Genomic DNA, 21,416 nt, shown 5'->3' on the forward strand with positions numbered 1-21,416 from the left:
TCAGAAAAAAATACTTTTAAAATTTTGGAAACGCCCCGATTATCATTCACTGGAAACTCTCTTCATTTCTGTTCCCAACAGATCAGTTTGATTTTAGAAAAGAAATGATTACCGTTTCAATTTCAGCAACAACTTAACTTTTTTGGTTTCCTTGGAAACAAAGGACCGTGTCTACGTTTCTTTATTCCCATGCCAACCAGTAGTTCGTCATTTACAGAATATAATAATACTCACTTGATCATGGACGATAGCAAAGTTCTTTACGCAAACGAAATAGAACTGTATTTCGATACTTTGGAGATTTTCGATGTTTCCGATATCGGGAGTAGCAGGTAATGTAAAAACTATTCAATCTCTTTTATATGAGTGCGTTAAGATGCTCATATATAATGACAACAAAGACATGCAGCTCACAGTCAATTGTTTTCATTGCTACTTACCACGATTTGGAGATCTTTCGATAATTGCAGTCGATAATTCGGGACCTGTCAAAGTCGTCAAATTTGCGTAAATAGTTTTGTTTTGGCAGCCCAGTTGTTTTATGGTAACTATTGACACCCATAAGGGGAGGGGGGTTAGAAGGAAGCTCATTCCCCCCTCCCCTTCTAGACATTCGTACCGCGAATTTTTAATACATTTTGAGCCTAAATATAACAAAAAGTGGTCGTCTTAACTCCAAAACTTTTCACGAATATAATACTTTCATTTATAAACTTGTTGACGCCAAATCACTTTTTCTCTTTAAATTACAACCATGAAACATAAAAAAATTTCTTACCCCGTTTTCTAAAATTATACATGTAACATTTATCATTAAAAATTATCTAAATATCTGTAATCTAAAATTATTCATATTAACACATATGAGGCAGTGAGAAGCAAAGAGGTGTAAGTGGACAACTTAAAGCTTCGAGTAAATTGCGCTTTAAGTTCAGATCCTAGATCCTAAAGTTCCAGATCTCTCTCTGTGTGTCAGGATCTCTCTCTGTCCGGAACTCTGACGCGCATAGAGTCTAGACCGTTCGGTCGATTTTCATGAAATTTGGTACAGAATTAGTTAGTAGCATGGGGGTGTGCACCTCGAAGCGATTTTTCAAAAATTCGATGAGGTTCTTTTTCTATTCAAATTTTAAGAGCAAAATGATGGACGAGTAAATTACGAAATTATCATAACGTGGAACCGTAACATGGGCACAAGCCAATTGGCGAGAAATTCACCATACATTATTTGTAAATATACAAGCAAACCAGAAGACCTTTTAATTTTTCTACTACGGGCAAAGCCTTGCGGGTACCACTAGTCTTAATATATAAAAATCAATGTCCTGAGATAACATATATACATATATATATATACATATATACATATATATATCAACGCACAGCCGAAACCGCTGAAGCTTCAGACTTGAAATTTGGCAGGCATGTCCGCATGATTACGAAAGTAACCACTAAGAAAGGATTTTTCGAAATCTCAATTAGTTCGGGAGAAATTAATTAAAACCTCTTAATTTCTGCGAAATTAAAACCTGTTATTGAATTCAAATCCCTTATTTTCGAAGGCTTTCCTCCATTCAAATCATTATTCAGTACTTCATCTCAACTTTTGGTCGATAGCGAACTATAAATTTGATATTGTTTTTGTTTCTCACGTGATTCTTCGAGGTTTTTCTCAAGTCAAATCATAATGTTTCTGTCTATTGCTTTCATTTCTTCAAAACTAGAAACGAAGTTTTTTTAAGAACATCATCACAGGCGAACTATCCTTTTGAATTTAGAAGAGTGCAGTTTCCTGTTAAAGTTTGCTTTGCAATAACCATTAATAAATCACAAGGACAGACATTAAAAGTAGCAGGGACCAATTTAAGAGAAGACTTTTTTTCACATGGCCAATGTTATGTAGCTTTCTCCAAAGTCAGTTCATCAAGCAGCTTAATAATTTTAGCACCAGAAAAAAAAAACTAAAAATGTTGTATACAAAGAAGTTCTTGCTTAAACATAGGTATATCAATAAAATGTGGATGGCCTGTGTTTGCAAAGATAATCAATACTTTAAAAGGATCGTTAATAACAGTTAAAGATCGGTTAAGGACAAAGGCATATATGTAAGGAGTTCAGGGGCCCCGGGATCCTCCCCAAATTAGAAAAAGTTGTAGGTAATAAGTAATTATTATAGGGGATTTTCGAAACTAGGTGCACCAAGCACTGTTAACCCCTGCTAATTCCATTACCCGAGCAATGCCGGGTACGGGAATGCTAGTCTTTAATAAAACCAAAACAGAACAAGTTCTGTTTTGTCAAAAACAGAACTTAACGGCAGCAAAAGCGAGTTTTAACTTTGTGATCCTAACCTGGCAAACCTAAATTGGCAGCATGGTAAAAGCTACGCAGATCCAGATCACAGTATTAGTAGGCTTTCATTTAAAAATTTTCTAAATCATGCTGTACTATTAATTGTGTTGTGCTAACACTATTTCTTGCTCCAAAGCAGAGGAAAGGCTCTCCTATCATTTGTACTAGATATCTTCAAATTTTTAATTTTGTCACTTACATCACTTTGCTTCTCACCGCCTCATATGGACATTCTTAGTGGTAACCCTATGCAAATATTTCCCTATTCTTTGCAGGGATCGATGTAAGCCCAAATTGGGTCCGCTTTGCGGCCCCTTCACAAAATTCCGCGTCATAAAGGCGGCCCCATTCACAAAATTCCACATTGTAGAATAAAAATATAACATAGGGATCAGGGAAGATCTTTTTTTTTTCTTTTTGTATGAGCGGGAAGCTTCTTAGATACTTCAACATTTCAGCTACGTGTGAACCATAGTCGGCATACTTGATCATTCACTAAGAACAAAGCAGAACTGGATGTTTTTTTTAACTACAAACAAATAAAAATAAAGCAAAATGTGCTGTAAATCCTTTTTTTTTTTTTTTAATAGTTTTCTTGGGAAATGAAAAACTTTATATTTAAAATTTCATCTTATCCTCATCGCTTTGGACGCTAATGTGCTCAAAATTAAGTATTTCCAGTAAATTGGGGTATTATGAAGATTTTTTTTATTTTTAAATTATTTTTATGCTACTAGTTAAAATCTAGATCTTAATGTTTGGCGTAGTAGCTATTTTTGTTCATTCCCAAGATGAAAGTAGACAAGACTCTTTAAGTGCCTAAATTTTCAAAATCGGAACTGGAAGTTTATTGCTATACAAACTATTGAAAATAACGCAAAATTTGCTGTATTTTTTTTTTTTTTTTGAGGGGGGGGGGGGTAACTCTTATTTTCTTGAAATATCCAGATTTTTATCCTTCAAATTTTATCCTCAGAATATTATTTTATCCTTATTGCTTTTGACGCTAATGTGTGAAAAACTTATGATTTCATCTAAATTGTAGTTTTTTGAGGATTTATAATTACTTTTATGCAACAAATTCAAAAATTTATTATCTTAAATTTTTCGCCATGTTTGGTTTTGCAAGATGGAAGTAGACAAGGACAAGACTATTAATTGCCAAAAACAGGATCTGATGCTTATTTCAACGCTAACTATTGAAAATTTCACAAAATACTAAAAGTCATAATAGTAAGTCATAAATCACTTTTTTAATTAATTAATTATTTATTTATTTATTTATTTTTTTTTTTTTTGAAAAGTGAAATTTTATCTGCACAATAAATTGCATTTGATCCTCATTGCTTTGGAGACTTTGCTATGAATAAAAAAAAACTATTTCATTTAAAATAGTTTCCTGCCGTCTTCTCATTTATTTATTTTGAAACAATTCAAAAACTTATTTTAACTTAATTTTTCCAAAATTCATGTTTTTGCTTATTCATAGGTATTGAGTAATCCTCTTTTAGAATGTACAAGGTTCTATTTGTTTATTTTTTTAACGAAAGTAGTAAAACTAACCCCCCCCCCCCCCCTTTGTAATTAAAAGCTTGGTGACAGTGGTGTCCACTAAACTTCTTAGATCTAGTGACCACTAGCCACTTCGGAAATTTTGTCTTACCTCATAAAACCGCTCTTTCAACCTTGAAGACTTCTAAATATATATTTTACAGGGTGAAATTGCGCCTGGAAAGTCATGGGAAATCATGGATTTTAACTGAGATCGAATTTGATAATGAAAAGTCAGGGTTTTCAGTAAAAAAATGCTCAAAAAGTCGTATTAGAGATCTTTCTGAGAGAAAAAAAAAACATTTAAATTGTTAAAAAAACATATAAATTGTTAAAGCATTTAAATGTTTAACTGTTACATGCATTTAAATTTTTACCTGATACAGTTTTTTTTTTTTTTTTTTTTTCAGGGGAAAAAAAAGGGAAATTCACGATAGTTTCTTTTTTGCAGAAATAATGAAAATTCACAAAAATATTTTGCTTTTTCACAAAATAGGGACCCGAAAAATAAAACCTGGATAAACTCATGCTTTGTTTTTAAAGGAAAAACATTTCTTGCGCGGGCACCGGTGTCAAAAATTTGACGGCATTGAATGGGGTCGTTTCGAAACTTTTAAAAGTATTTTTTCTGGAAGAGCATGCTTAAAAACATAGGATCTGACCATTTTTTAAATAATTTGTTTAAGTTTAATATTTTCAAAAAATTACTTAAATCGGCGCGCTTTCAAAGTTTATGCTTTTGTCCGATGACATCACAAATGATGAAATGCCCATAGACTAATAATAAGAGTAGACCGAGCTTTCCCAAACTTGCTGATGAAAAAATTGGTTCATGGATACATCATGTGACTGGTGGAAGGCTTGGCGAAAACTTTGGCAGCATGGTCGCTAGATGGCAACATTATCTATAGTTTGGCACTTGACATGTATTTTAAGACGTAATGTGTTTGCATTATAATTTTTTTTTCCAGGTGCAGAGATTGAATTGTTTTTCTTTTAGTTATGCATTATTTTGACATTAGTAATTAGTTTTTGATCACAGTTTCCAGTAACTTTTATTTCATTCGGAACTGCTACGTCAGCGTTGCCGTGAACGGAATGGCGTAAACGCTTTGCGTTAACGCAAAAATGTACTAATCGGTATCTTAAATTGAAATTGTAGGTAAAAATCTTACCGTTTGCCGATTCTTTTTGAGCGCTTGCATCTTTAATTGCTTAGAGAGTTATTGAAATTGACTAAAGAAAATGCACAGTACTATCTAAACGAAAAACTCACTATATTAACAAAATATTTACAACTTAGAATAACGAATTTACAAATCGGACTCCATAAAAGATCATTCTTCCGTGCTTAATCAATTCTATTTATTGTATTTCTTGCGGGCGTTGATCGTCTGCTACGATCAACGCCCGCTGTTGCTAGGATATCCACCAGTCACATGGTTTGATTTATGAGCAGCAAAAGGGTTGCCATAGCTCGGTCTACTCTTATTATTAGTCTATGGAAATGCCATTCACAGAGCAAAATATTTAATTCGCATCTTTACTCACGTGTATTGGCAACGATATGGTTGATAGAAGCATAGAGCGCAATTTTAATTCGCTTCTTGATTGTCATAACGTGGAATCACGGTAGAATGATGCGGCAAAGTGCATCATTTGTGACGTCATCAAGACCACGCCTTGTTTCAAAAATCGGACATTTTAAAAAATTAATTAAAAAATACTGTTGGGAAAATGTAAGTATTTTCTGGATCCATGTTATTATTATTTTTTTTCTTTTTTGCTTATTCTATCAATTTCAGTGACAAAAAGTACTACTTTTAACTGAAGGAAACAACCCCATTAAGATCACCAATTTCCCTATTACTGTCTGAGCACGGATTGTATAGAAAGGCAAACATCCGGTTTACAGGCGGAAATGGACGCATCTATTAGTTTTCAGGGATGTCAGATTTTGCAGATGTATGTTAGCCTCTAAATTAAGCAGAATCTCATTCAAATGAGCGGAACACGAGCTTCAAAAATTTTACTTTTTCCCTTCATTCAGACAGACTCGTCTTAAATAAAGGCTTGCCAATTCCATACAATTCGTGGTTAAACTGTATCTAAATCTTCCCACTTGTGTGAATAACCTAATTTTGTAGTAGCGATTACATAAGCGATTATGCGATCCAAGAATTTATAAGATAGGTATAGAAGAAAGTTTTGTGATGGCATGGCAACAACGTACAGTGAAACCTGTGTAAGTTGACAACTTGCGGTGCACTACGTTAGTGGTCAGCTTAGATAGGCGGTCAACTTATAGAGTGGTTGATATATGACTTATTCTGTACCTGACAAAAGCGGTACACTTAGATAGGTGCGGTTAAACTTACAGGTTTTACTGTACTATTTATTTTCGAAATGCTTCCGACGAAAAATAAAGAAGGTTATAGTTTTGTTTCCATTAATGTTTAACTACGGTAGTGTTTATATTTACGATATAGACTTTTTTCCCAATAAAATGAGTTATTTTGACTTATTAGGTGGCTTCAGCAACATGAGAGGATATACCAGCTTTCGCTACAAGCATTACTTGATGCAAAATCTGGTGGAGAAGAACTCGTTAAGGAACTAGTCATAATGCACCAAAAGGTACGCACTAAACGTTTCAATTACTTTAGGTTAACGCATTTCCTGACGAACGTTTTCAACCTGAGCGTCCCGGTAACGGAGAGATAGTTTATGACCTTGAAGCGGAAAGATCATTTGTATCATTAGCAATAGGTAGAATCAGTCACAAAGAGCCAACTAGTTGGAAACGTGGTCTAACCCATCATATCTGTTTAAAAAAATTAGCAAACAACCTATAACAAATAATACAAATCATGCTTCCGCTACAAGGTCATCCAACCATCTCTCCGTGGTCAAGCTTTAGCAGAAACAACATGACGCTGAGACATCCGTTGGAAATTCTACAAACAGTCTTCAATTTCAGACTATTCTTTACTTGTGTGAGGTTTAAAAAAAAAATTAAAAAAAAAAAAAAAACAAATTTTTAAACAAAAAAAAATTTTTTTTTAATTTCAGCTAAGGAAGATTTATACTGTGCAATTATCATATACTTGTATTAATATCTTATTTTTAAGCGTTTCTCGGAACCGACTTAGATTTTATGATTAATCTAGTGTTGGTTTATCTTGAGACTAATTTTTCACTTTTAATCTTCGTAGCAGACTGCTAAAAAAATCTTTTACAGGGCTAAGCATATTTAATCCTAAAGAGACTAAGATTTAACTCGATACGCGTCTTCTCAGGCTGTATCACTACTCTAAAGATCAAAGGCGCCGACTTGCCTACAAGAGAGCACTATAATCTGATCGGGGAAAACTTTGTTTACACAAAGCAAATTGTTACTTACTGTAAAAATTCTATTTGAAGAAATGTTTTCAAGGATTACAAGCTATTAATAGTAATTTTAAGTATGTGTAAGGTAGTAACGTTACCTGTAAATAGTTTCTTGTAATGAACATACAACCCCCTTACATTCGACTGAAGTATACAGTACCCCCATTTCTAAATGATAAGGTTTGTGACTGGAGTAAAAAGAAAATATGAGAAAGTGGTAGATCGGTGTAGGATTTTCTGGAAATTTCTTTGCTCGGTATAAAACGCCGGGCGTCTTGTGAATGGGCGGGAAGAGTCAGTTTTGCTTTTTAAACTGTCAGAGTTTCGTCTGAGCCGTTAGCTCTGTTATTGTGTGTGTTAGCCTAGGCGCTGTGTTTTTGCGTATTTTGATGTAAATATGTGTGTGACCGTTGAGTTTACGATGTTAATTGATATTTGCCTAATTGCTACGGTTAATTTAGCAGTTGTTAACGATATTTCTTGTACATAGTTTTAAATAAATCTCCTGTGTTTTCTCAAGAACTGTGTCGTCATTCAAAGAAAGTTTGAAGTCGCACCGAACGCGTAACAGTATCATTAACTTTTCTTCAATTGAAGTCTACTACTTTGAAAAACTAACTGTAGAAAACTCTTACCAATGTGATAACAGTCGATATCGCTGATTAATGATGTAGCTTTTATCATAAATGTATTTTCATAAGCATAACCAGCATAGTTTCCCTTTCTCTCTCTCTCTTTAATGGTATTTTTGGTTTAACTATTAAACATCAACGTGTAAAAAGCATCGAACGCAACACTGATGTTATAGAAATATCAATCATTTTAATAAAAGCATCAGTTATATTCTGACATTACAATACTACTATTAAAGTAGCTGTTTCTTCACGGTTCTCACTCATCCATTTCTCAACTTCACATGGCCTGCAAAAAAAAAAAAAAAAAAAACTACGAAGCAAAGGAAGAAGCTGCCTCTTTAGCAGACTATGTCAGAACACTACCTTCAAAGCCTGCTAAATTCTCAACTGCTCTCTCACACCCACCAAATTCCTATAGACTTTCTCCGGTAGCTGCGCATTATTTGCTCAGCATCTTCTCCTTTTCAGATTACTATCAAGAAAACAACCAGGAAACAAAGGAGGATGTTTCTTTCGTACCACATTTGAAGACATAGTTTCATAATGAGTAAATTATTTTATTTTTTTTCATACTTGACATTTTTATCTTTTTTCTACTAGTTAGTGCCAAAATTAATGACACTAGTTAATCTTTAATAAAACTAAAACAGAACAAGTTCTGTTTTTGTCAAAAAACAGAACTTGACGGCAGCAATCGCGAGTTTTTAACTCTGTGATCCTTATTGTTGGGGCATACCTAACCTGGCAGCATAGTAAAAGCTACGCAGATCATGATCACAGTATTAGTACGTTGCCGGGTAAGGTTTGTCTCTACTATAGATGTATTTGGATGAGCGGGATTACCCGCGAAGCGTCATTACCTTACTTTCCCCTACTCTGATATAGAAGAAAGTAAAAATTGATGATGCTGTCCTTAAATTTTAGTAAATTTACAACGGAGTCACACGTTTTTGAACTTATTTACTTCAACAGCAAATAAAACATTACCTTGGCTTAAATGGTATCACTAAGTTGCTTAAGTTGTATTACACCTCGAACCAGAATCAGATATTTTGAACACTCAATTTAATTTTTCTTGAATGACAATAGGGAAGTTGCAACATATTAAATGTTCATATTTTGGCTATTGCATATTGTTAATTGACCCTCAAAATTAAAAAATTCACCATCGCCGAATTTTAAAACACCGTGGTTGATTTTTAATGAATTTTTAAAAATCCGCGCGCAAAAGTGCGCTCTTCTGAAACGTCACGAACCTACGTCACAGGGCGCGAATGGCCAGCCTTCCGCCGAAGATCCCTTGTTTTCGCTAGGGACATTTTTAGCGCGCTGATATTTTTATTTTTTAGAAATTCAATAATCCTTTTGAACACACTATGGAGGCCGGATTCATTAAAGCACAATCTAAATAATCTTCCTCAAATAATATCAATGGTGATATTCGAATATTTCCGAGAGGATGAGAGGTTTAATGTTCCAGAAACGCGAGGAGATAAGCCTTTTACGTTTCATCTTCGAAGTCGAATGCACGTTCTTCGATTTCTCCATGACATGGGAACCGGTTCGCTAGCGTTTCTCTCCTATCGGACGTCACTTCCTATGCCATCTGACGTCACAGGCGCTTGAACTTTAAAAATTAATTTAAGAAAAACTACTTATCGTATCGCAAAATTTTTTTCACCTATGATGTTCATACATGTTACTCTATCATATAAAAATAAAATTGAAAAATCGAAAACTTCCCTATTACTTCTGATTTTTTTTCTATTTGTGTAGATTCCTCAGTTAGTTCTTGACTTAATTACTACAGAAATGTGGAGACTTAAAATTCTGCCATTATTTTTAAAATGGAAGTTCCGGCCGAAATCAACGATCCCATTATACATGGTGGTGAGCAAATTTTCCCTTCATGGTCTTGCAAATTTTTTACACGTATACTAAAAAAAAAAATCCGACGGATTTCTATTTTTAATAAATTATTTCTTTAATGATTTTAGCTGTACCATGAGGTTACGCTGGTTTCATTTTTCGAAGCTGTTTTATTTCATGAAGATGTCATGGAATCTGCATCTGATGTTTTAATCGACCTAACAGATTTCTGCTATCGCAATATTCTGCCTCTGACCAGGTAATCTATAAGAAATGTGGAATGGTAGATAGATTTTCGTTATAATGTACTAAACCGTTGAACGTGGCACCAACAAAAAAGGAACACGTGTAATGCCTATCGAGTATTATCAACCCTTCCAAATCATGCTCATAACTTTGCTTTACGAAATAATTTTATTTAATGTTCTAATCCGGAATAACAGCCAGTATTCTGTTAACGAAAAAACAAAGAAGAGAAAAATGTTACGTAAAAGCACGAAGCCAAAACGCAAAAATATGCGCATCCACATATAAATAATAGCCGATGATCGAGTAACCCGCGTGCTTCAGCAATGAAACTCGCGCCAGGGCATGATAATTTGATTATACGTTTTGGTAATGTTTAACACGCAGCGAAAAGTTTTATTGTGACAAGGCCGAACTCGATCCGGTAACTTAACTGTTTTACAGGTAAGACTATCTCATTTCAGGGGAATGAAGAAACAAAAAAATGTTTGAAAATGGGGTGGTTTCCTACAGTCAAAAGTACTACTTTTAGTCATTGTAATAGATAGAATGAGCAAAATAATAATAATAATAATAATAATAACATGGGCCCTGAAAATACTTTCATTTTCCGAACAGTTTTTTTTTTAACTAATTTTTTAAAATGTCCAATTTTTCAAACAAGGCGTGGTCTTGATGACGTCACAAATGATGCACTTTGCCGCATCTTTCTACTACGTTTCCACGTTATGATAATCAAGCAGCGAAGTAAAATTGCGCTCTACGCTTTCTATCAACCATATCGTTGTCAAGACACATGAGTAAAGATGCAATTTAAATATTTTGCTCTATGAATGGCAACACTGAATGGGATTTCATCATTTGTGATGTCATCGGCAGAAGCCGTAAACAATGAAAGCACTCCGATTTAAGTAATTTTTTAAAAATATTAAACGTAAACAAATTTATCAAAAAATGGTCAGATCCTATGTTTTTAAGCATACTGTTTCAGAAAAAAATACTTTTAAAATTTTGGAAACGACCCCATTAACGCTATCCACTGGAGTTTAGGGTTAAAATTTCAAATATCAAAATATCATCAAACCGGCAACTGCTTCGTTCAAATGTAGAAGAGGAGAAGCATTTTCCACCCGTCATACCTTGACGGGCGACTTTCTAGTTTCTGAAATATTCTGTAAAAATGGAAGGAATGCAACTAATCGTGAACTACTAAATTTAGTTATATTATGCAAACTTTCAAATAAAAAGTTAAGAAACATAAAATTTCTTGAAAAAAAAATTTGAAAATAGTGTTTGCAATGGACGAATTTAAAAGATTTACATTGTGAATTTTAAATTACATTTAAAACAATTTTTCTGAGACAAAACTTTAGCAATCCATTTAAATAAACTTAACGAAAACAGTCAAAGAAGTGAAAAAATCATTTCGATTTCACGAAAGGAATTTTAAATGTATCCCTTTCAGGGGAGCTCATTAGTGCTCCTTACTTTTAAAAGTCACATTTCTTCGTTCTTTCATTTTTAAAATTTGACAGTATATTAAAAAGGAAGAAATTACCTAAAACTTATGTGTACCTTAACAGCCCAAAGTCTGAAGCAGAAGTTGAAGAGGATGTTGGAGATGAAATGAAGCAACTGTTGGAGCAAAAGAAAGAGATAGAATTTGAGCTGGGAGTAAAATGTATTTCTATTTTGTCATACATGACACAGCACTTGAAGATGTAAGTTGATGTTTATAATAGATTTTTTTTTCCTTTTGAAGCGTATTTAAAAATACAAACTACAATACAGGGTTATTATAAATGTTTCTTTCTTTCTTTCTTTTTTTTTTTTTTTTTTTTTTTTGAAACGCTGTAAATCCAAACGTGTTACACGTACAGCGATGAAAGATTGATGAAAATAACCACAAACTCACCGAAATTCGGAATTGTGTTAAACAGGTGGTAATACAAATGTAGTATTTTTAAATGACGAAAAATCAAGAAATGAGGGATTCGTTCTTTTTCGTGAGGGGGTGTTACAATATTAGTCTAGTAAACGAAGGCCAAATAAGGGTGAAAAAAAAAACATGTAGTTTTGAAAATTGTCACACACGTACAAGAAGGGCTCCTGATGAACATACTAAAAGTCCTCGGCGGTAGAGGGGGAGCTCGCAGCGCCACCTAAAATTTTAGTTGTGTTTTTTTCAGTTTTCGTCTAATATCTTAAAAATTATTTACTTTTGAACAAATATGTTATTCGATGAATTAAGAACGTAAAGTTATCTTTAAAAAGCTTTTTTTTACTTTTTGTTGCAGCTATAATAGTTTCCAAGATAATAAATTTCAAAGTTTGAATTTTTGAAAAACTGACCATTTTTTCGCTCTTTTCTATTTTTGGAGCATCCTCAGTGATTGATTTGAGGTGAATCCTTTCTCTTTCAGTCTGAAGTAGTGAAGGTCAATATGGTGATTTGATTTTTGAAACTGGAAAGCAGGTGAGGGTACTTTAAGTCCCTGATGCGAAGGAGCTCGCACGACCATCTTGATATTAAAGTGCGTGCTTTCCGTTTTTGTCCTTTATCTCAAAAACTATTTACTTGCAAACACAATTGTTACATGATAAATTAAAGAACGTAAAATTATCTTTAAAAAGCTTTTTTCACTTTTATTGTATCTATAACAGTTGACGAGAAATTAAATTTCAAAATGAGTGAGTTTTCGGAAAACTGACCATTTTTTCGTTCTTTTCTATTTTTGGAGCCCTTCGAGGATTTATTTGATGTGATTCTTTACTCTTTTTGGCCTGAAGTAGTGCAGGTTATTAGGAGGATTTTATTTCTCGAAATTAGAGGGCAGGTGTAGGAGGAAGAAGGCGAGTAATGCAGAAAGACAAAAATGTGTGCAGGTGTTCTTTACATTATTTTTTCCCTTCCACCATAGTCTAGTAAACAAAGACCCAGAATGAGGCTAAAAAATAAACATTTAGTTATAAAAATTGATACACATGTACAAAAAGGTCTTGTAACGAACATACTAAAAGTCCCCGGTGGTAGAGGTTTTGAGGGGAGCTCGCGCCACTGTCTTGGGATTCCATTTTTTCAGTTTATCTTGGATTGAGTTCTTTCAGCTTTCGTCTTATGTCTCACAATCTTTTTTCTTGGGAGCAAGATCATCAAATGTTAAAATCAAGAGTACACAATTACCTTCAAAACTGTGTTTTTGTTATAACTGTAATAGGTGCAGAGACCATGTGTTTTCTAATTTGTGAGGTTTTGAAAACTATCTACTTTTTTTTCATTTTCGGGACTCTGCGAAAAACATATTAATCACTTGTTTTTAAATAAATGGACTCTGCTATGTCATTTACGTCAACAAAGATCCAAAAAGACCGCTACGCATGTAAGAAATAAACGTGTACCCTTGAGCGGTAAGGATAAATGATAAAATTAATTATAAAAAATTCAACATGCAGAAAGTGTATCTTCTTCTTCAGATTGTTAAGGCGGTGTTATTTGGTGATAAACCGTTAAGGTCAGTTTTTTTAAACCCTGATAGTTTATGCAAGCAATGCTGCAGTTTACCCTTATTTTTTTGCAGCCACATTTTGTGCTACATCCTTTCGTTATGAACGAAATATCAGGAGAGAATTATTATTTTGTGAAGTGATCGTACGTGAAGACGTGGATCTTGTTATGCTATTAATAGCTCTGACTCCAAGTGATAATAATATTATTTTTGTGAAAACCAGAGAAATGTAAAGTGGATACCAAGATGTTTTGCACACAAGAATTGCAAAACACTTGAGAGCTCAAGTATCAAATTCTTTTTATCTATGCTTTATTCTGTTGCAACATGATATCAACTACATATAACAAAGGTAAAACAAAAATCATAAAATTGTTGCAGAAAAAAAATCGTTGATCTACATCCCGGAAGCGTTCTCTAGCCCTCTTCCTACCCCAAAGCAAGTAGCGGAGGCAGGCCAAACATTTTTCTTGGCCTGCCTCTTGTGGATGTTTTAAAGGCAACTTCTCTGGATAAATACAGGTTTATATCTTTCCAAAGAGTAGCAAGGACGGAAAAACCACATTTTGCATCTTTGTCTCCAGGTGACAATGTCACAAAATTTCATATGTTATGAGTATACCGACACGTCTAATAAAAGTGGTTGGGAAGACCACTATCAGCTGATCTTTGGGAGGAAAAAAGCCGGCACATCGTGGAAACCCATAACAACTTCTAGTCGTTCTGCTCCTTACTCCATTCTCTCCGGATATTTCGTTCATAACGAAAGGACGTATCTTAAGATGTGGTCGCAGAAAATTAAGTGTAAACTGTAGCATTGCTTGCATAAACTGCCGGGATTAAATCAAACTGACCTTAATGGTGTATCAGAAAATAACACCGCCTTAACAGTCTGTGAAGAAGATGTCCTTTTTGCATGTTTGAATTTTTTATCATTAATTTTATCATTTATCCTTACCGCAGAAGGTACACGTTTATTTCTTACATGCGTAGAGGTCTCTTTGGGTCTTAGTTGACCGTAAATGACATAACACAGTCCATTTATTTAAAAACAAATGATTAATATGTCTTACGCAGAGTCCCGTAAATGAAAAAAAGGGAAAAAAGTAGATAGTTTTCAAAATCTCACGAATTTGGAAACACATTGTCTCTACACCTATTACAGTTATAACAAAAGCAAAAACAAATTTTTGAAGGTAATTGTGTGCTCTTTAATTTAACAATTGATGATTTTGCTCTCAAGAAAAAAGATAGATTTTAGACGAAAGCTGAAAAAACGGAATCCAAATAAACCGAAAAAACGAAATTCCAAGATAGTGGCACGAGCTCCCCTCAAAACCCCTCTACCACCGGGGACTTTTAGTATGTTCGTTAGGAGACCTTTTTGTACATGTGTACCAATTTTTATAACTAAACGTTTATTTTTTGTCCTCATTTTGGGTCTTCATTTATAGGATTATGGTGGAAGGAAAAAAAAGAATGAAAAGAACACCTGCACATATTTTTGTCTTTCTGCATTATTTGCCTTCTTCCTCCTACACCTGCCCTCTAATTTCAAGAAATAAAACCCTCCTAATAACCTGCACTACTTCAGACCAAAAAGAGGAAAGAATCACATCAAATAAATCTTCGAAGGGCCCCAAAAATAGAAATAAGCGAAAAAATAGTCAATTTTCGGAAAACTCATTAACTTTGAAATTTAATTTCTCGTCAACTATTATAGATACAATAAAAGAAAAAAAAATCTTTTGAAAAATAATTTTACATTCTTTAATTCATCAGATAACAATTGTGTTTGTAAGTAAACTGCTTTTGAGATATAAGACAAAAACTGAAAACACGCACTTGAATATTAAGATGGTCGTGCGAGCTCCTTCCCTTCCACAGGGGACTTAAAGTACCCTAACCTGCTTTCCAGGTTCAACAAATCAAATCACCACAATGACCTTCACTATTTCAGACTAAAAAGAGAAAGGAATCACATCAAATCAACCACTGAGGAGTCTTCAAAAATAGAAAAAAGCGAAAAAATGGTCAGTTTTTTATAAATTCACAAACTTTGAAATTTAATGTCTCGAAAACCCTTATAGCTACAATAAACAATAAAAAATTTCCTTTAAAGATAATTTTACGCTCTTTAATTCATCAATTAATAATTTTATTCGTAAATAAATAGTTTTTGAGATAATAGACGAAAAGTGAAAAAACACACCTATATAATAAAATCCTAGGTGGCGCTGTGAGCTCCTCCCCTACCACCGGGGACTTTTAGTATGTTCATCAGAAGCCCTTTCTGTACGTGTGAAAATTTTCAAAACTACATTTTTTTTTTTTTTGACTAGACTATATGCCAATATGCGTTAATGACCTTCATGTACTTCCACTACCAAACGCGTTTGAAAAATTCAAAGGATAGCATATATGACCATACAGCAGTGATGACCATTACAAGGACGACGCTTCAAGTTCCTGGATAGAAAAAATCCATGTAAACGCGTCTAATATTAGGGGCGAGTTACTATACGGAATGGTCATTACTGCCGCAAGGATGCTAAATCTTCTAACTCTTCTGAGAATCAGGATACATAAACAAGGTCTTTAATGTTCCTCAACGCATTGCAAGAACAGATGAACTTCACGCAAATGTAATGCAGGAAGAAAAAAAAGTATTTTCTTGTTTTTTCGCCATTTTTAGCCTACCTTTCCGAAAAAGTAAATGAAAGAAAAAAAAACCAGGAAAAAAGGTTTAACGTGTCTATAAAATATCGCTTGGAAAAATAGAGAATAAATAAATACAGAAAAATTAAAAATTAGAAAGTATGGTTTTGAAATGAGGAAAAGGTGTGTCTGTCTGTCCCCTCTAAATACCCTTTGAGTAAATACATTGTCCGATTCAAGCATTTTTTTTTTTTTTTTTTTTTTCAATATCTCAGCGAGGACACCTCATTCTCATATTTCACTTTTTGATTTGAACAATTTTTCGTTCAATTTGGAACAGTTAACCTTAATATTAGTGCCAATGGGGAAATATAAGTCAAATATAAATGTACTGTGAGAATATCTTCATGAAGAACATATAGGAAAGATCCTCTTGATTTGAACAATTTAAAAACCCTTAAAAGTAGCGCCTATGGGAAAACTTTAAGGTATCTGACTAGTGTAAAATGACCAATTTTGCTGAAAATTACGATTTTTTAATTTTAAATTCTAACTCCAAGGGCCTAAATTAAACAGGAAAATAGTTATAAGCATTTTTAAGAAAGTAAAAAATTACTTTTTTAATTAGATATTTATCGTCAGCATGAACTCAGTTTTAATTAGCGACAGTAAAATCATCGAGAAGAAATGTCTGAGGCTATTTTTTCTCCAGTATAAACAAATAAAATTCTTGTTTTTTCATTGTAACTATTCATGTAATAGAGGAATTTAAATTTTTTTCCTTTTCATTATTTTTCGGCTGTTTGTCTTTTTTTTTTCTTTCTTGTACTACCGGCGGAAGATAATCAAGGATTTTAAATGTATTACTTGGGACTTTTAGATTTGCTGCAAACGTTATTTAAGAATGGTTGTTGCTGATGTGGATTTTGAGGGACCGATGTCATTATTCTAATGGAGACATGTAGTAAGTATTGAACTCATTCAAAAAGGACTTTTATGACGCTATTCTTCCAATTCAGACGGGGGTTTAAAAAAAGATGGTGATGTTATTCGGAATGTTTTCTTTTTAATTCTGAATGGGAGTTTTGGAGCTATTTTACTTATGCAGATAGATATTTTAAGAGGTGCCTTTGAAGTTATTTGAAAACTGATGACTTTATTCCAATGGAGAATTTTAGTGAATGATTTTCTTTTTCTTATGGAGGGAATTTCGGGGACTATTGTCCTCATTGTAACGGGAGCTATAAAGGACTGTTTTTCTTACTGTAAGGGAGATTTGTAAGGACCGCTGTTCTCAATCAAGTAGGAATTTTTTGGGGACACGTGTCAAGATTGCATTGGAGATTTTCGGGAAGCGTTGTACTAATTCTAATGAGGGTTTATAGGGTCTGCTAGCGCTATTTTGAGCCTCGTGCATTTATCTTTATGACACTTTTATCTACATTTCTTTTTATTCCTTCGGGTATTGTTATTTTTAGGGAAGTGTAAACTTTATTTACACAATATTCTCATTCGAATTGGAAGCCTGACTATTGAACACGCTTCACTTGACATAACTTTTTTTTTTTTTTTTTTTTTTGAGATAGACTGTGCAAAGACGAGCGATGCCACTAGTATATATATATTGCTGAGTACAAACGATTGCAAACATTTTTCAAAAGGAAAATAAATAAACAAAAAATTTTACATGCATTTACAGTCGGACCTCCATATATCGAAGTAGCAAATTGCCGGGAAAAAATTCGATATATAGAAATTTCGATATATAGAAACGATCTTATTATATGGTACAAATCTCCTAAAATACTAAAATTGAAACTAATTTTCGTGTATGAAACCCAATTTCTAATTTATACGAGCATCGGATTAAATGAAAGTTGATAATTAAAAAATTAACGGAAATTATATTTTTGCGCCGTCATACACCTTCATTCTTCGGCAATAACTTGATCCGCAACATTAAGGGAGTTTCGTTTTGACAATGTAATCGAGATAAAAGTAAAAAGCAATCAACTTAACTTGAATGATTTTTACTGAAGCTAAAATGACTAGGAATGACAACCAACAGACAAAAGGGATAAATTGAAAACGGATTTTACAGTGTTACTGATTACAACTTAGATTTGAAATAAACTTGAAGGAATTTAAAAACTCCAGAAAGGAACAACGACCTATATACACACCTTTCAACCCCAGATTCCATCTGAGTTTCGTAGCAACCTTTAGTGAACATAATATTCTCCCTTAACCTTCATTTTTCATGAGACAAACAGTCTGAAGTGGAAAAAAAATCTACGAATGTCTCGAAAAAAATTTCAATATATAGAGATTTTTTCGATATATAGAAACAATTTCTCTGTGTAATGAACATAGAAATTTGCTGGGATTTCGATATATAGAAAATTTCGATATGTGGAAGTTCGATATATGGAGGTTCGACTATTTACTTACCTCTGGAGTTTACAGGGAAATGTCAATGAAAAATATCTTTATTCCCTTTCAGTATATCTCTTAGCGTTCTTCACCGTCTCCTAGCGGTTCATGATGTGCCACTGCTATTCACAAATTTAATCTGTGATCCGCCATGGATTCGAGAAGTGAATGACGGAGAAGAAAAATACTGTGACGGAAAGTGGAACAAGCTTTCTAAGAAAGCATCAGTAAAGCTAAACAAGATAGAGGGACAGGTATTTGGAATTGAATCATTTAAGTGAACTTATAATGTCAAAGAGCCAGACAGAGGAAGGGGTTTTAAAAACAAACTCTGATTGGTACAAATATTCAAAAGAATTTATGAGAACTATTTTCAATAAGCATATTTTTAAAGAAATTGTAGTAATGAATTACTGGCTGTATACAGGAGACAGTACATTGGTTAAATGACTGCATACAGTAGAGTCTTGACTTACGCAATGGGTGTGTTAAAAGACCTCTCGCGTAAGTCAAAATTTCGCTTTGTGAAATAACGTATGTTATATTGTACTAATACTACTTTTTGATAAAGCTACGCTATTATTGTAGACACTTGTTAACACCCCTCAAGTGTTTTAAAACCATTCCATGACTATACAATGCCGTTTTCTTGCATAAAGAGTAGGTAGTCAAGAGCTATTTCCAACAAAGTTTGTTTGAAGTAAATCCGCCTTTAAGTTCGGAATCTATATTGACTTTCAGTTTCCCCGTAGGCGCTAATGTTAAGATATTTGAACTGTTCAAAATTGAACGAAAACTCTTTCAAATCAAAAAGCTATTTTCGATACATGTTTTTCATCAAAATTTTTTCCCTACAAAGTTTGGAGGCACTTCGTCTCTAAGTTCAAGATTTATTTTCGCTTTGAATTTCCCCGTAGGCGCTAATGTTAAGTTTTTTTAAACTGTTAAAAAATTGAACGAAAAATTGCATGTATCCGATGTATACATGTATTTACTCGTATGAACATGTTTACACGACATGTATATATATTCGTATATACCCGCAAATATTCGTGCATATACTTGTAACTATAAAAATAGACGAAATATAAAAATACTGGGACTATTTGTAACTGTTTTTCATCTATTTTTAACTACGACCACTTTACCCCTTGCTATGACCACTCCCCCCCCCCTCATGGGTTAAAGTGATCATAAATACATAGGAAAACGAAAGTGTTATAAAACCAGGGCCACGCCGTCCCTATGTGCAAGGTCGTGCGGCGCACGACGGCACCAGAGAAAAAAGGCGCCGAGCTCTAAGAATCAATGCTCCAAATGAGAGAAAAAATCTACAACCAAAAAATAAAATTGAACTTTTCATTTTTCTATTACAGTAACTGTGAAATTATACTGCTCATTAAAACAAACAATCCTCCTTGCTGCCTATCTATAAGGAGGAAAAAATGCCTAGAGGTATCTGAATATGCTATTCAGAAGCGCTATCTTTTACACTGAAAACACGTGATGCTAATTAATGCATACATCGGCATTTCACAAGGTTGAGCATACGAAGCAGCGCAAGAAATTTGTATTCCCCATTTTTGTTCTTGCGGTGAAGTCTCCAAAAAGCGTCTGTTTGTTTGAACTCGCAAAACTCGAGAACTACCCGGCCGATTTTGCTGAAATTTTCACAGTTTATTCCTTTAAGTCCTGAGAAGGTTTGCAGACCAGTTCGAAAACAATTCGATGAATAGTTCTTTTTTCATTCCAATTTAGGCCAAATTTTCACATAAATTCCCGATGAAAAATTACTTGCATATAGTAATATTATATATCGTTGGAAAGGGAAGAATTTTCTGCGTTCTACGCAATTTGTTCCAACGCTCTAACTTAATTGCGGCGGGAGTTATTTACGTTTTTAGCTCGAATTTGTTTAGGCTTAGCTGAAATTTAGTTACCTTTTTTACTTCAGATCTAACTCGACCTATGGTCGGAAGTTTAACCCTCTATCTCCATTAGAAAAAAAGTTACAAGCGAATTGAATGAAGTTCAAAAATCTGTTCTCTATTCAAGTTTTTAACCATTTTATTTTGTGTTTCTATGGTTACGCTTTTTAAATCGATCTTTCTCATTTTATTTTAATTTCTTAAAAGTATTTTAATATCTGTCGTCATTGCTTGGAGGGGAAATTTTGCATGATAATTTTTTTTTCTTTTATTTATGCCTGATTGTTGAATATACGTCACTTGACACAATTTTTGTTTTCAAAATAGACCGGGCAAAGCCGGGCAACGCAGCTAGTTATCCTTTAATTCAGAAATATAATCAGTCACCTTCTGTTTCGTGGTGCAACCAGAGGGGGGTGGGGTCCAGAAGACACCCCTTTGGTTGCAGCGCCCCGTGCCCCCCCCCCTAACCTCCAGAATGCTTAGTTAAATGTATTTTCAAAAATATTTACTTCTGGGGCGGGACGCATCCGAAAAAGTGATTTTAATAAGGAAAAAATAATGATGTGTTGGGTTAAAACTTTAATATCCACAAATTGGTCAGCTACTCCCCTTCTGTCCTATTTCTTTTCTTTTTTCTAGCTCGCCTGAAAATAAGAAAGTTTTCAAAATGCTACTCTGACGAATCGCTCCCCCCCCCCCCCCCTCTCCGCTAAAAGCATTACGGAGCATCTCAGATTTCGTTTCCAGATCTTCAATTTCACAGAAATTCGAGAAAGCTCCCGAATCAGAAACAACATTGCTTGAAACTCCGTTCAAAAGCACTTAAATTGCGTTTTTAGAACTTC

At 33.9% G+C, this 21,416-nt stretch overlaps 1 protein-coding gene across 1 annotated transcript in view; it reads left to right on the forward strand.

Moving 5' to 3' along the window:
* Nucleotides 1–240: 240 nt before the first annotated feature.
* LOC129217111 (zinc finger MYND domain-containing protein 10-like) overlaps nt 241–21,416 on the forward strand; it is a 59,860-nt gene continuing 38,684 nt past the window's right edge. The window contains exons 1-6 of the mRNA XM_054851362.1: nt 241–332; nt 6,432–6,540; nt 9,705–9,818; nt 9,926–10,056; nt 11,627–11,764; nt 18,711–18,894. Coding sequence (XP_054707337.1) covers nt 241–332; nt 6,432–6,540; nt 9,705–9,818; nt 9,926–10,056; nt 11,627–11,764; nt 18,711–18,894 — 768 coding nt within the window. The remainder of the gene's footprint in view (nt 333–6,431; nt 6,541–9,704; nt 9,819–9,925; nt 10,057–11,626; nt 11,765–18,710; nt 18,895–21,416) is intronic.

Source organism: Uloborus diversus, chromosome 2 (genome assembly GCF_026930045.1).
Source record: "Uloborus diversus isolate 005 chromosome 2, Udiv.v.3.1, whole genome shotgun sequence".
Taxonomy (NCBI): Eukaryota; Metazoa; Arthropoda; class Arachnida; order Araneae; family Uloboridae; genus Uloborus; species Uloborus diversus.